Below are 15,880 nucleotides of genomic sequence, written 5' to 3' on the forward strand. Positions count from 1 at the left end.
GAAAAACCTTAGTTTACATTCAGTAAAATGATTTCATAGGTGGTAGACTAGAGAGTACTGAAATGAGACAGTCATAGGGTAATTGTTATTTCTGAGTCACAGGGCTCATGGAACCTTTTGTATTAGAGCTGTATGCTCTTTGTTTTGAATATAGGATTTCAAAGTAAGTTTTGGTTCTCACTGGCAGCTGTGGTGTCTGCCGCCCCTCTTGGGCTACAAGAAGCCTGCATTTATTAACACTCTCTGATCTATTTATTCACACAAGGCCAGACCCTCAATGACTTCATAGGAAGCAGGCAAAAAAGCATGTACTGTCTTTAGGACTGCCATGTGGTCCTATAGGAGAGGAGATCCTGCTGACAAGAAGATTTTGTTTTCTCTCATTTTCATCCTCTGATTTGACTTACGTGTTACTTTGGAGTTTATGGCCAAACCCAGGAGTTCCTTAACCCTGTGGTCCTTCCAGGCATTATGTTTCTGCTCACATCCTGGACCAAATCAGGTGTCTTTTCAGATGTCTCACACTCATTTTCTTTTAAGGCTCAATTACCTCTTGGCAGGATGCCATTAGAGACAACAGATTTATACCGTAAATTAGTATAGAACATAATTGGTATGTGTTGAGGTGTCTGGAACAAGATCTCCTTTGCTTAGGCACCTGTATACAGTAATGAATATTTAACTTTATGCCTTCAACTTAAAAATCCTGAGTCTTGATAATTTTGATTCTATTCCCTTTGAAACCTGGGAAAGGTAGTACATTAGCTTGCAGTGCTTGACTTGCCTCCTTAATATCTTATGGATACACATACGTGTTGACAGTATGAAAAAAGGAGCAGAAATAATTCTTGCTTTCCAGGCTGAGTCTGCAAGACAGGATGTCAGAGAAGGCTGTAGCCATTTTTAAGATCAACACCTTTAAACAAAACTTCTGGAGACGTTACATTTTATCCATCATAACACAGTGTTAGTTCAGTAATAGTTCAGAGAAGCTCAACACAAAATAGATGTGTAATATAAAAGAGAACCACTTTCATCTAAATAAGTTAAATTGGGGTTTAGTTGACACGTTGCACCAGCTTCTGCCCTTGTTTTTGTCTGACAATGATTCTCCATTTAAAAAATGTTCTATCTACAGTTGGTGTCTCTTGACTCTTAGGAACAAAGGAAAACTGACCACAACCCAGGCTGGCACTTAGGCAAGTACTTTGTTGAACACATCTCTCTACAACTACCTGAAAAGAGGATGTAGTGAGGAGGGGGCTGGTCTCTTTTTCCAAGTAACAAGTGATATGACAAGAAAAATTGTCCTCAAACTGTGCCAGGGGAGGTTTAGATGGAGATTAGGAACAATTCCTTCCCCAGAGGGTGCTCAGACATTGGAACAGGCTGCCCAGGGCAGTGCTAGAGTCACCATCCCTGGAAGTGTTCACACCCCTTGTAGATGAGGCTTTCAGTGCAATGGATTAGTGGTGGCCTTTGTAGTGCTGGGGAATGGTTGGACTTGATGATCTTAAAGGTCTTTTCCAATCTAGTTGTTTCTATGATTCTATATGTGACCTGCAACTGCAGACTTGCTGCAAGTGAAGATCCTTGTGTTTCTTCAGGCAGGGCTAGCAATAGAAGCAGAGTGCTGTCCTGTCTACTTTAAACACCATGAGGAATGTCTTGGAAATCTAAAAAGCAGAGTAGACTGAGTACTATTAAAGAGTTCGTATTTAGTATAGATTGTTGATCATGTAGTATTAAGTGGGTCATTATTTTATTGTTCTTTAATAATGTAGAAACCTAAGTCTTCTACTTTTGGCTTGGTTGGTGATGTTGTCTTGAGCTGGGTTATAAAAATACTGTGCTTCACATAAGCACAGACTGTTACAGTTTTCATTTCATTAGCAAGCTCCAGATTGAGATAGATTAATGCAACCATTCATTCTTTCTTTTGCCATAGAAGTTTTGAAGTATAATCTGTCACTTGTGAGAACATAAAGAATTGGACTGGAATCATTCCAAACTCTTTACTGAAAGTGTTCAAAGATTTAATGGAGTCCTCAGTCATAAAATCTTTAATTTGAACTAGACCTTTATATTCTCCATTCTTAAATTCCCTATTTTTCCATCCAGGGGATTTCCTGTTATCCAAGTATGTATGGAGGCCCTTTATTTCCCTCTGTGTGTGTGTTTTTTAATTCAAATCAAATGTAAATGTCAGTGGTTGATTGTGCTTAACCTCCTTAGGATCATATTTCTTATTTAATTGTGTTACATTTTAAGGTTTAAGGCTATTTACTGCTGTTAATAGCACAGCATATTTTAATGAAGCTGTTATCTTCTGCAAATATATACAGAACAATGGATATGGCTTATATAGGGACTTTCAAAGAAACTGTATCTCAAAGCCATTTAAAATTAATAAACACAGTAGAGAGTTTCAGTTAATGCAGTTCTTTACCTAACCCAGCTTCAAAACTGAGGAAATGAATGCATTGGGTTATCAGGAGTGTTTGCTGTCCTCTTCCCAGCCAGAGACTGCACCTCAGGAGGTCACTAACCCAAACTGCATTGCACCAGGGCTTATGGTTGTTCTCAGAGATGCTCCAGAATTGCAGCACTGCCTTTTCCAAATTCCACTCGCCTCCTCTGTAAGTTGGCCAGACTCACTCTCTGCCCAACCTACAGCTCAGCTCTGGAAATCTATTGTCAGTCAGTTCAGGGAAGGCTCAGAACATGGAAAAGAATTATCTCATTTTCTTAAAACAGCTGAAAAAAGGCAAGTATCAATTAAGGATCATCACAGAAAATCTGGGGCAGATCTACAGTGCTCCAGTGGCAAGGCAGCAGCTCACCACCTGCTTTCAATGCGGAATGGAGCATCACCCTGCAGCTGGGGCACTGTACTGGACTACTGTACTGGACCTTCTACAACAACCTCAGAATGAAATACTCAAGACATCAACTGAGCCAAAAAATGTTTTCCTGTGAGCCACTTCTTTCCAGGCACACAGTGTGGCCAATAGTCTTGTCCTACCGTTCCATAAAATACCAAAAATCTCCTTTGTCTGGTCAAGAGCTTTTCCTTCTTTTTTGGGGCAACAGTCAGTTTAAACGTTTCATAGTATCTTGCAGACTTTATTGTTTGTTTTCTGCCAAGAAAGAACAACTTACCTCTCTCTTTAGATTATGTCTGATCTCGCTGCTTTAACTTTTTCTTCTCTTCTTTCATTATTTTTACTGTTTATACCATAATATTTTGTTCCATTTCTATTCTCCTTACAATAACCATGATATATATAACAAAGCACTAAACTCTCTGTTGTAAAGGGAAGCACTGAGAGATTGCCTGGTGGCTTTGGTAATTCACGGGGTTCAACCAGATTCTTTCTGGGTGTAGGCTGACAGTCCATGTATCCTTTCTGCCTGTGACCCAGTGGCATGAGGGATTGCAAACCCCTGTAATCCCAGAGGATTATTTAGGGGTTGGGTTTACATCTGTAGAGATACTGATCTCCCTTAAGCAGAATAGAAAATAGGGGGAAATGAAGAGCATGTCTTGTGGTGAAGGAGAGATCTGTGTTCTATGCAAGGAGGTGGATATTTGTAAAGTACAATTTAGTGGTTCCAGTTTGAGTCATTAGAAATAGAACCAAGGAGGGAAACCTGCATGCAACCAGTTCAAGAAGGTGCTCAGACTAGACTTGTCTGACAAAACCTCCCAGAGGCCCTGGAAGAGGGATGGATTTTGGATACCAGGCCATTTGGATACCACACCTAATGATACAGTATCCATTGGTGACAATAGAGTATACTGTGAGTACCTAAGCTAGCATTAGTTGTAGGTGTGCATAGCCAAGAAGTACTTGGATCCAGTTGCTTTGCAGTGACTTTAGCCTTTAATACCTGCAATGATTCTTTCATACTTAGCACCTTAGCTGCCTTCTTATTGCTTCCATGGAGGAATCTTGAAGATTCCAGAGAGATTAGATAGAGAGCCAACTAAAGGGCTAGACAGTGCCACTGAACAGTGCTAAGATTTACTTAAGTGATTGCTCCTCTTAGAATGAACTGAGCAAAATGTTCAGAAAGGTGAACTGATAAATCTGGAGAATGTTCTCTTTAAATAATTCACTGAGTTCTCAGCCTAACACACAGCTATAGAAAAAAGGCCCCAGCAACTGAGCAGGATGTTAGGTTCCATTATGGTAAGAACAGAGTGTATATCAAAAGAGGTTACTGTTATTATATGTAACATTGGTGAGTTCTTGTTCAGAGTGCTCTTTTCAGTACTCTCACTCTACCTAAGAAGGATATGATTAAGGGGATAAAGCAGAGAACATAAGAATAATACTGCAACTTTCAGCACTGAGTTATAAAGCAAGACTTAAGAACTTTGGTTATTGTTTAAAAAATCTTGCTGTGATTTTAAATGATTTTAAATAAATGAAGGGGATTAATCACATTGAAACAAAGTCTGTAAAAACAAGGAGACTTAATTTGAAAAATAGGATCTTAGGGAAAGAATGAAGACTGTGAAGGGAGAAGCTCACATGAATGCTTCAATAAATATGTAATGTCAGTTATCAGTGAGCTCCTGTGAATCTAGATGCAAGGTGCTTTAGAGCAGAATAAGGTGAATATAGAACTGTAAGGAAAACAGAGGTATGACAGTTGGGCTGTGGCTGATTCTTTACCAGTTATGCACAGAGATAGCGAAAGCCACCATGGGAAACACCTGCAGTAAAGAGGAAACAGAAGGTCCTGCCACCTGTGTGGTAGGGTCCAGCACAGGCAGACGTGGTGCAGGAAGGCACTGGCAAGGAGTTTGCAGTGTGAAGAGAGATGGCTGGCAGGTAAGGAGTTTGTGGAACACAGTAGAGGAGAGAAGAGTGAGAAAGCATATTGCTGTTATTAAACCACCTTAACTGCAGGCACCTAAGGTGAAAATAGTGGAGGCAGTTTCAGGTAACAACTGGGCAGAATTATGCTGTGGAGGTGATGGGCCCTGTACAATGGCTACAGTGGAGCAATTTACATCTTGCAGCCCACAAACTTCTGAAGGACCAAAGCCAACTCCTAGGGGCCTGTGAAAACCAGCTGAGAAAAGCAGACTCTTGTGGTTAGGCCTCATTGTCATGGCCCACAGGGTGAGTTCCTAGGAGACTGGGAAAAAAAACAATCGATAAAAGCTGGAAATGTAAGAATGGAACATTTGTATTTGCTGTGTGGAAGAAAGGGGACTCCATATTCCCCTAGTTCTTCTGTTCCTTATCTCCACAGGGCAGGTGGCACAGCCTCCAGGGTGATCAGGAGCTGGGAAAAGGGTGCTTATTTCCATAAATCCTTTCTTACCTGTTTTGTGTGCTTTTACTTTGTATATTTTGTCAGAAAGGGGGTGGCCCCATTCCCATCTATGTGACTCGCACAGTACAGAAAGGGAACTCAGACTTCCATTCATGTTGGGTTGCTCATCAGGCAACCTGGGTCCATGAGGAATTGAAACAAGTAAGAGGATTTCAGGGCTGGAGCTTAAAACTGAAGCATTGTTTGGTCATGGAAGCCCTTACTTCTCTGAGATTCAGAGACACTCTCTGATTTAGGATGGATTTTCAAATCATCTAAGAATTTGGATCCCACTGAATCTGGCTATCCTATAGTCTGTGACTCCACTGAAAATTGGAGCCTGGGATCTGGTCGCTCCTTCCACACTATGTTATAAAGTACTTTGTTTACTTGTAGAAGTTCAAGACCAACTGTGATCTGGAGAATTTGTAAGTTCAGTGTTCATGTCCTGCACAGCATCAAGCAAGCAGGCAGCCCTTGGTGACTGAACAGGAGCATAGTTCAAGGACACAGACATGGAGACAGACCTCCCAACGTTTTCTTGAGTGACCTCAGTGATGGAAGAGGGAGCATGCCTATGAAATCTGTAGATGAGGTAAAGCTGGAACTGAATGTAAGAACACTGGAAGGCAGGATTTAAATTTCAAGTGGTCTTGACAAATTTGTGATAGGATCTGAATAAAATAAGATGCAGCTCATTAAGGAGCGCTGCAGGGCACTGCACTTGGCAGGATTAATTTTCACTAGCAAATGCAGGATGGGGGAAAGTCAGGCTAGCTGTTCTGCAGGAAAGGTAGAGAATCCCAAACTAAACATGGACTAACAATGACATACAGATGTCAAAAAGGCAAATCCTCAGCAGGGCAGAGAAGTATTGCATAGAAGTATAGGTTATGGATACCATACTATGAGATAGACATAGAACAACTGGGAAGTCCAGAGGAGAATACCAAAAAGGATCAGAAAGTCTGAAGGAATTTGGATTGGTTTGGCTCTACAAGGCAAGGAGAGGTTTTAAAACATTTTTCGAAGTACTCTGAAGTACTCTGTTCAAAAGGAGGAAGAATAGTTTTCTACATTTGTAATGGAGAAAGTAAGACATTAAGAGCTTAAATTGCAACTAAACAACCTGAGGTTAGATGTTAAGAACTACCAGTACAGAGCACAAAGCATTGGAATACATTTTCAAATGAGCATGGGGAGTTTCTGTCTTGAGGTCTTTTCAGTACAAGGCAGAAAGATTTGTGCCAATAGTAATCTGTGTTATAATAGATCCTGCCTTCTAGCAGCACTAAGGAAGAGGAAGTAAGTAACTCTTGCTACTTCCTGGCTACCTCTGAATGTGTTTCTACTCTGGCAGTTTTAGGTGAAATAGACCTGGTGCTGTTTTTGCCTTGGATTTATCACACCTTTGTGAATCCCTGTTTTATTGCATTGGTGAGGCTGATGGATCAGGCTGTGTTCACAAACTCCCTGCAGTTGTGCAGATCCATGCTTCAGTGTGTGTCCAGTCAGGAGAATTGCTGCCTGATGTCAAAGGTGACATAAATTATTTTTCCTAGGACACAGTAATGCTCGGAATACACAGAATTCCACCTTGAGTCACCACATTTTCCATTTGCTGAATTATATTTCAGTCTGAGTTCCTTTATCCAGAATATTACTTTATAATACACAAGTGCTTCGCTCAGGGAAAATTCTCATCAATGGATTTTGCCCAAGTTCTGACTTCTGTATCAATTCTTACACTTCACACAGTACCACTGTCTGTCACGTTTACTGTCTGCTAAGCTGCTTGTGTAAGTGTGGTGGCTTTTCAGTTATATCCCATTTTGAGTTCAGCTGTGATTGATTCATTCTGGGTCAAATTCAAGACATTTTCACACATTAGCTACCTCCTGCCTTAAAAGAAAAAATACCACAGTTTGACTCCCCAGTAATAGATGTGTTACAGTAACCTTAGAAATCTTATAATTTAATTTATAATAGAGGTCTCGAACTCTTCCTGTTACTAACATCTTATCCATCTCTGCAATTTTTCCAGGGTTCCTTGACTGCTTTGTTATATCACAGGGAAATAACATGGGCGTCTTAGGAAGCTACAAGGGGTTTATCCAAATTCGTTTTGGGTTTAGATGGTCTTATCAGTGACTTCATTCTTACTTCAAAAGGACACTTCATAATTCTAAAGCTCCACATGGTCTTATCAACTAGAACAAAACTGCTTTTCCTTTGGTTTCCACTTAGTTATCCACATGAAAAGTGCACTCACAAACTCCAAGGGGTGGCCTTTCCAAAATCTGTTTTCCATTATTCTAACAATATTGTGGCTCTTTTTTTTTTCAGCTAAGTACTGACTTCTGTAGAACTGCAAGTTGTGCTGGACCACTGAGATGCCATTGCAGCTCTGGAGCTGGGCTCTGCTTGCAGCTGTGATTTTGCTTTCCTGCCCTTTCTGAGCCACCTTTCAAACTGAAACCATTGTAGAAAACAAATCCCTCTTTTGCTGTATCATTCCAGTTTTTTTCCTTTGCAACTGAACAGAAATCAGACTAAGCTTTGAATGTTCCTTTTATTGTCTGTATTGCCCCCCACTTCATTTATTGGCTGGCTTGTATGTGGTGTGTATGCTTAAAGAAATAATAGATGATTTCACAGATATGTGATGTATCAGCTATGCCCAGTGGACTAGGAAGCTGAAAACCACTCCAGACCATGTGAAACCCCATGTGCCTACACGTGTCTGATAGATGACATGTTCTGACAGGACACTAAAGCTGTCACTTGCACAGGTGAGCAGTGTGGGTCCCTCCAAGGACCACGTTTTCATGACTCAAAGTCAATAGTGTTGCCAAAATGAAAACCTGGCCCTTGCCTCTGCTATATCCCCTTGTGGTTCCATGCATCAAGGCTTTCTAGTGTGTGTCCTGCCTCTTCCATCTTGATCTGCACCGGTAAAATACATGCAAATCATTTATTTAGCCCTGTCTGCCTGGGCAAACCTTTTATGATCATGCTTACGCACAGGCATAAAAAGTGTAGCTTTACATTGTGAAGTATATTCTGTCTGTTTTAAAAGAATAGGACTGTTCAGATTTTAAGGGTTCTCTTCTCAAAGCTGGTCCTTCTGATAAATAGAATGGGGTATGTTTTTGTTGGCTGTCTTCATTACTTCCATCACTGTGTTTCCAATTTATCAACATAGTTTTGAGAAGTTGTTAGAATATGTTGCACTCGTAAGCACCATGGGGAGGAAAAATATTCATTTATTACTGCTATTGTGCTTGATTATATTATGCATATCCAAAGGACTAAAATGAAATGTCCTCTTTAATTCTCCTCTCACAGTAGACAAAATCACCCTTTTTTTCCCCCCTCTTTCCAAAACCAGCTTGGAAGTTAATTCTTCATGTTCATTTTAAATTAGCCATAGAGAGTAGAAGCAAGTGTGCATTCGAAACAGGGCAGAAGTAACAGGAGCCTGGAGACTTAAGCTCCATTTCTGGCTCCGCCTGTAGCGCTTTGCAGTCTTGAGCAGTCATTTGACCTCTGCTCTCTCAGTGCATGAAATAGGAAGAACATCAGCTTCCTACAGATGTCTCTAATAATTTGCCAGAATCATGTCTTGTCTAATCACCTGTGTTCAATAACTCCAAGGGTCTTGCAAAGTCAGTGAAGGCTGAAGCAGCAAATTTTGCGTGCAACCAAAAATAAAATATCTTGGACAATTAAGATTCAGAGAGCTTCTGAAGGGGCTAACCCAAGCCAGGAGAATGGCTCAGAAAGCTGTTTGATGCTGGTGAATACTGATAAGTGATCTATCCCAACCCATCAGGAGAGGAAATTTAGTGTGTATGGGACAAAAGGCTGAACGAGGCCCTCAGCACAGGGCCTGGTACAGCAATAAGTTGCCAGGGTGAGGGTCCAGCTGCCCCCACTTTGGCTCTCCACACACAGCTGAGGATGATCACCCCGATTAAAGGACTTTGGAGCCTCAGAGAACCTTCTAGTGGTTTATGTGTACAGCTTCTCTCTGCTTCCCCTGAAAAAGGGTGAATTTGGGGCAGTTTGTAGCTATACTGAGATGGATGACTACAGTGTAAGTGCATTTTCTGTTACCCTCTTGGGCAGAGCAGAAGTTTCTTGAGAACTGCCTGTCAGCAGAATGGCTGAGTGGTTCAACATCATAGGGTGAGTTGTCCTAAGTCTATGTTTTCTTGGGGGGAGAAGGGAAGATATTCCTTTTGTTAAGGGTAAGGGGAGACTAAAGGGAAGGGCAGTTGGGGTTCTGTTACTTCCCAGTTCCAGGCACTGAGAGCCTTTTGTAAATAAATATTGTCTGTTACTAAGCCGGCTGGGCAGCCCAGCGCTGCTGGACCAGACCTTTTGAGCGCCCTTTGGACCTGGAGAGTGCTAATCCATTTCCTGCTCCAGCTCTGGGACTGGGACACCCGGGGGGGCAGCTGTGGAGTAACCCTAGGGAGGCCGCATTGAACTGCATTGCAGCCTGGACTTCTGCCTCTGTGTGTGATTTGCTCCAGTGATTAATGGCAGTGGCTGTTTAAAAACCTGGTGCTTCATTTGCAGTCTAAACTTGTCTGGTTGCAGGCTCCAGCCAGGGGCTATTTATCTCTGTGTGCAAGCTCTGGAGGTGGGCACCGTGGGGGAAGGGGTAGTTGGTTATCCACGGGGGGGGGGGGAATATGAACCTAGCCATTTTCCCAGTATCTTATGGGGATCGTTTTCTAGCCTTGGGGATTATGTTGGCCCAGGGGGAAGAAGTCTCCACCTTTGCTGAGCCTGCCCCAGGCAAGCCCTGAGCCTCTTGGGTACCCTAGCAAAGACCCGATTTCAGTGTCTTTGGATGGCTGCATTAACAGTGAAGGGGCAGAGGGGGTACTGTGAGTGTTAAGAATCTGAAGGTAAAAAAAAACTTAAGAAGTTGTGTCATTTTAAAATATGAAATCTCTCCTTGTGTTGTTTGGTTCAGTTGAGTTGTTTGGTCAGTGAGCTGCAACAGCCTTGGTTCCTCCAGGGCTGGGAAGACCAGCAAGGGGATCTGTGACAGTCACCAAATGGGGGTTGTACAGGGGTTTTAAACACATGTTCTGCTGCAGTACAGAGAGAGAGCCTTGCTGCTGTCATCCTTATTGGGGTACCGCCTTTGTGAAATACCCACATCCTTCCAGAACTGTTCCTCCTGTCTGGGGCAGATTGTGCAGGTCTCCAAGCTCAGGGCTATCCTGGGTAGCAAAGGGGGTGGCTCTGTGTGATGCCAGAATAAACAGGATGGGCACATTATCATAGAAGAGTTAGGGTTGGAAAGGATCTTAAGATCATCTAGCTCCAATCTGTGAATGAAGCGTCTTTAAAATGACTTTATTTCCTTCCTATCTGTGTAACTCTGGTGCGAGCGTGACACGCACCAGCCTTGGGGTTTTCGCACCGCATCGCTGAAGCGCAGGGGGTTCCCCTTGCCCTGGCTCTCTGTTCATCAGGGAAACCCAGCGCCCCGTGCTCTGGCCATGTCCCGGGGTCAGGCTCCCGGGGATGCTCCCAGCACTCAGCCGGGTGGGAGCGCTGAGCCCCACCGCGTTCCGTTCCCTCTGCTCGGCTCCGCCGGAGGAGAGCCCCTCCGAGGTGGGGTCTGCAGCTAGGCCTGGCAAGGGTTAACGCTGAAGCCCCACGCCCCCTTTGACGGAGTCGGGCCAACCTCGCCAAATTTGAAAAGGCATCCGGGGCCGAGAGTGCGCCCTGGGCGCAGAGATCCGCGCTGGCCCCGCACCCCTGCGCGGGAGCCACTGCCGCCGGGCTCGGCGTGCCGAGGAACGGGGGCTTCCCTTCTCGACCCGCATCCCTGTATCCCGGCATCCTTGCCTTCTGGTCCCCGGTCCCGGGAGCACCTCCGCGCCGTGGGATCCCTCTGCAACCCCAGTCGTGGGAGGCACGCGCCTGCCGAGTCCCGTGAGAAGAAAAAAGGGGTGCAGGAGGAGATCCCCGTTCTTGCAAAAATGCAGTTGGCTCTTTTCTTGTCCTGGTGCTGCTGCCTGCATGGATGCGCGCTGGGGACTGGCTTCCTTTATCAATTCCCAGCATCAACCCTGCAGCACAACTACCCAGAACAGAGCTCGGGCTCGCCGGGCAGCGGCTTCGCCAGTCGCCGGTGAGTAAAACCGGGTCCGCCTCCCCGGCGAGGAGGCTGGGCTCCGCTGGTGGCTCCCGCGGGGAGCCGCGGGCAGGGTGCGACGGGCTGGCCCAGCTGCCGCCCTTGTCCCAGGTGGGATCGGCAGAATCCCTACCTGCCAGCAGCAGCGTCCCTCTGTGGGCAGGCAGGGACTGGGGAACTGAGGAGCTGAGCTTGGGCAAACCGAACCCGCTGACTTTCCCTTCTCGCCCCCATCCCCAGCCCGCCGTAGAAGGGCCGGTGGCTCCTGCCCCGGGATGCTGACATAGGGAACTGTTATAGCCCTCGGCTGCGAGGGAAGACTTGTTCAGCTCAACAAAGGAAAGACCTTAATTACAGCTCTCTATCCAAGAGCCGCAGCTTTCAAATAGTTGTTTAAAACCACACCTCCCGCTCTTCTCTCCCTCCCCCCCCCCCCCCCCCCCCCTCCAAACCAGTTTCTTACAAACTTAATGTAAAGCAGTTTTGATTTAGTGTATCTTGCTGCTTCAGTAGAGCAAACAATTTCGGCTTCTCCCCCTCCCCTCTGTTTTCTCTGGGTATTTCTCTAGAGGTGAAACAGCTGTTCAGATGAATGAGCTGCACTGTATGAAGCAAGAGAGTGGCTTAACCTGATTCCAGTTGTTCTTGAATTTCACTTCTTTTCCCCCCCTTCCTTGTGATTGCCTTAAATGGAACTTGGGAATTTAATATTCAGGGCTCGTCCATCCTGTCTCTACCTCTTTTCCTCTTCCCTTTGCTAATACCCACTCTGCATGAGTTACACTGCAGTGGAGGAGGGCTGGTGTTCACACTGCTTACTTGGGTTAGGAGCTGGGATAAGGCATCTCCACAGCAGCTTTCCACCCATATGTTAGCAGTACAGGAGTGAGCGCTAGCCTTGTTGCCTTGTGAGATGCTTACATATGGTGCACATTTCATCTCCAAGTGGGGGTGGTTTTGTTTGCTGGCCTGTCAAACAGGCCTCAGTCTGTAGGGGGTGTGATGTTAAACTACAGTAACTGTCAAAGGGTTTGAAAAGGCAGAAAATTATAGGAGAGTAATGGGATAAACCTATCCCAGCTGGATCTGTTCCAAGGTACCCCTTCCCAAAGCATGAGCTGCAATGAGAACCACATGTCATTTGTCTTACATATCTATTAGCTTGCAGATCTTTGTTCAGAGCTACCATGCTTACATGAGCACAGACTCTGTCTCTGCTCACCAAAGTCCTTCCCCACTTCACGCTCCTGCATGCTTTTCCCATGCCTCAGTTGTTTGGATAGCTGATGCTTTGTCGGGGAACGTGTCCCTCTCCAAGTCTATAAAGTGGTGTATAAAACCATTTAAAACTGAATTAAACAATAATGTTGGGAAAACTGGTAGGTTTATTTTATTCAGGAGTTTCTTTTGTCCAATGGAACTTTGCCATGTGAGAATCTCCCATTCTGGTTTAAAGCAGAGGGGGAAATAAAACAGAGGGAGCAGAAAAATAACTGGTGGACATTTTGAAATAAAACTTGAAGTGCTCAGTCAAATATTGCACATTGAAGCAATCTTTGGATGTTTTAATTTCATCTTGAGTGGTGGAGTTCTGTTGTTGGCAATGTCTAACAGCTTCACTTTCTGATGGGAAAAGCTGTGTGGGAAAACTGTACCCAACCACAATGTCAGACCTTTGGGGAGAGTGTCCTGCAGAGTGCAGCTTCAGGTTGGGATTTAATGTGATTCTGGAGAAGAATGAGGATTTTTGCTCTAAAGCCTGACATTGATCTGTGTGAGTGTGAAACCTTTTTTAGGGGTCTGAACCAGACTGGTATAAACAGCTGTTGACATTGTTCAGTGTCCCGTTTGCCACTTAAACAGAGAATCTCTGTAGCACATGAATTCTGTGAAGCAGTAGCAGCTCCATCACAGCAGAGCTTGCTGGCCTCTGCCCTGAAGAGGCTGTGGAGGACACAAGATGGTGGGTAGGTGGTTACTGTCCACATGGCCATTCTCACTGTCTCTTCTGTGACCTTCCCAGTGAATCCAGTAACTCCTGGCACTTTTCCTGGATACCATCAGCCAGGTATAAGCAGGTCAGTGCCTTGAAAGTTTATGTTGAAGCTCCAGGCTTTGTTATGTTGCAGTGTATACTGATGTGATGTTCTACAGCTGACACGTTTCCTTGATACAAGGCACATTCCTGCAGTTGCCCTTTTCTGTCTTTGATCAGCAAGTGAAACTTCAGTTGGCAGATCCTGGTTATAAGACCAAAGCCACTTACAGCCTGCCTCTGTGTGTGTGCTTGAATTGCTTTGAAGCTCTGTAGAGGATGTGCAAGTACCAGTGACTGAAATCCCAGCAGCAGAGTGTGTTGATGTTGCATAGATGTAACAATAGCCTCGCTATTCTGTTTGAAATTCATATTCAGTACATGCATTTCTATCTTGATACTGTGTTAAGGTGATGAGAATGGGAAGTGGGTTTTATCGTACCTAAGTGTAAGATTGGAGGAGCTGTCTGTCAAGCAGAAACCATTGTCTTCCAGATTTGGATATGAGAAGCTTTGCTAACTGACTTAAGGAAAGCTTATTGCCATGCTGGAAGTAGCTTGGTTGTCAAAGAACTCCTTCATCTGAGGTTAGCTGTCTTTGGAATTAGTGTTCTCCTAGCTTAACTTCTCATCCCATTTTCCTGTACTTTTAAATAGTCATGCATCAAGCCTTAGTGAATTTGGCGGTGGGAGTTAGAGACTTCTGAGGCTACATGCAGTGATTAGACTGGAAGCTTCTTTAGATGTGAACGTAGCTGAAAGAAACCCCCCACAACATGAACCTGAAAGCATTGTAGGATGATTCTTACTGACAGCTTTACAGTACCATCACAAAATCAGCTGTCATGGGTGAAAAGTCCCTCTGTGATAGACTTTCAGAACACTACACCTCAGCCTGAAAGTTCCATTCAGTAAAGGAGCAATAGAACCATGATGTTACAAATAACAGCACTGTCCAAACAGGCTCTGTTATCCAGGCTACATTGGGAATTGCATACTGGTACTTATTTTAGTCACTAGTAATTCCTAGTGCTTGCTACAGCACTGATGTTTCTTGAGGATGGATATGGGGAGGAAATGAATATTGGACACTTGAAATCTATAAGTGGGAAAGGTATTTGAACTTAATCAATTTGCTGTACTGTAGCTTGCCTTACTTTCTGTCCCCTGAAAACCCTGAAGTGTTGGTTCTTGCAGATAGATAATGCTTGAAATACTTGACAGTTACTCCTTGAGGCTAGCAGGCTCCTAATAGGTCACTTGAATGGCTGGCTGTCAAAATCAGGATGTCTGGGTGGACCAGTTGTAGGTAGATCTGTTCTGTTTAAAACAGCTGCCTGCATTGTGCCTGGTCTTACAGCTATGCATTTGCTAGTGGAATAGCTCCTCTCCAGCCCCACTTGAAGGACTATACACAACTGGCACTGTATGGTAATAACCTCCAGCCTCTTAGGTGAGGTTTTAGTACTTTTCAGTAAGTGTAGGTTTCTTTATGTGATAAAAGCCTGTTTTTAGTATTAAAAACTAATCTATAAATCAGAATCCTGATTTATGCAGTCTGCCAGAGTGCTTTCAGAACATGTATCTGGAGTTTTCCTGATGATTGTCTGTTAATTCTGTCTCTACCAGAGATGATTTGAACCTGATTTCAGCCTCAAACTCTGAACCTCTTGTGGCTCTGTGAGTGTGGAATAGAAAACTATACATATTGGAGAAATGTGGTTCTCTTTCCTTGTACTGACAGAATCTTGCTTTCTGAGTCATTCTCTCCCTCACTTAATAGTCTGTTCATTGCCTGAGGTCTCTGGTTTTCTATGGTTTGCTGTGGACTGTGGGAGGATGTCAAGCAAACAGACTGGGATTTGTGTCATGCTGAGTCCTCTGCACTAATTCCCCTTTGAAGCACCCTACCCAGGTAACAGAGGAGATCTTAAGCTCATCACCAAACCCTTGAACTCTCCAGTGTTTGTTTCCTGGACTCTACAGCCACAGGATTTTCTTCTGACTTGTGATGTTCAGTGCTGTAACTTTGCAGTGCCATGAACAGTGAAGCTAATGGTAGTGTATGGACCTAGCAACACTGGAATGACTTTGAAATACCAGATGTGACTGTAGTTACTGCAGTAAATTGTATTGGTTTAGGAAATCTCCTATGGTCTTGCCTTTCCAGCTGCTTGTGTGAATCATTTCCTCTCATGTAGGTTTCATTTCCCAGCTCTAGAAAGAAAAAGGGAGTGGAGAGGCAAAGCAATGGGTGGCAGTGAACTTGTGCTCCTCTTGGATGAATTAACAAATGTGTCTCTTTTGATAACCCTTATTTGTTCATTTTCTCAAAGCTGAGCTTG

General features: G+C 44.0%; 1 protein-coding gene across 19 annotated transcripts in view; it reads left to right on the plus strand.

The window, feature by feature from the left end:
* COL26A1 (collagen type XXVI alpha 1 chain) overlaps positions 1–15,880 on the plus strand; it is a 208,518-nt gene that overhangs the window by 26,685 nt on the left and 165,953 nt on the right. For 13 of the 19 annotated variants that reach the window (XM_031055095.1, XM_031055097.1, XM_031055100.1 and 10 more), the window contains exon 1: positions 11,074–11,497. The exons of the other annotated variants lie outside the window; for them this stretch is intronic. In XM_031055095.1, coding sequence (XP_030910955.1) covers positions 11,346–11,497 — 152 coding nt within the window. In that variant the 5' untranslated portion in view covers positions 11,074–11,345. Of the gene's footprint in view, positions 1–11,073; positions 11,498–15,880 lie in introns of those variants that run through there. 19 annotated transcript variants of the gene reach the window in all.

Source organism: Melopsittacus undulatus, chromosome 13, assembly GCF_012275295.1.
Source record: "Melopsittacus undulatus isolate bMelUnd1 chromosome 13, bMelUnd1.mat.Z, whole genome shotgun sequence".
NCBI classification, from domain to species: domain Eukaryota; kingdom Metazoa; phylum Chordata; class Aves; order Psittaciformes; family Psittaculidae; genus Melopsittacus; species Melopsittacus undulatus.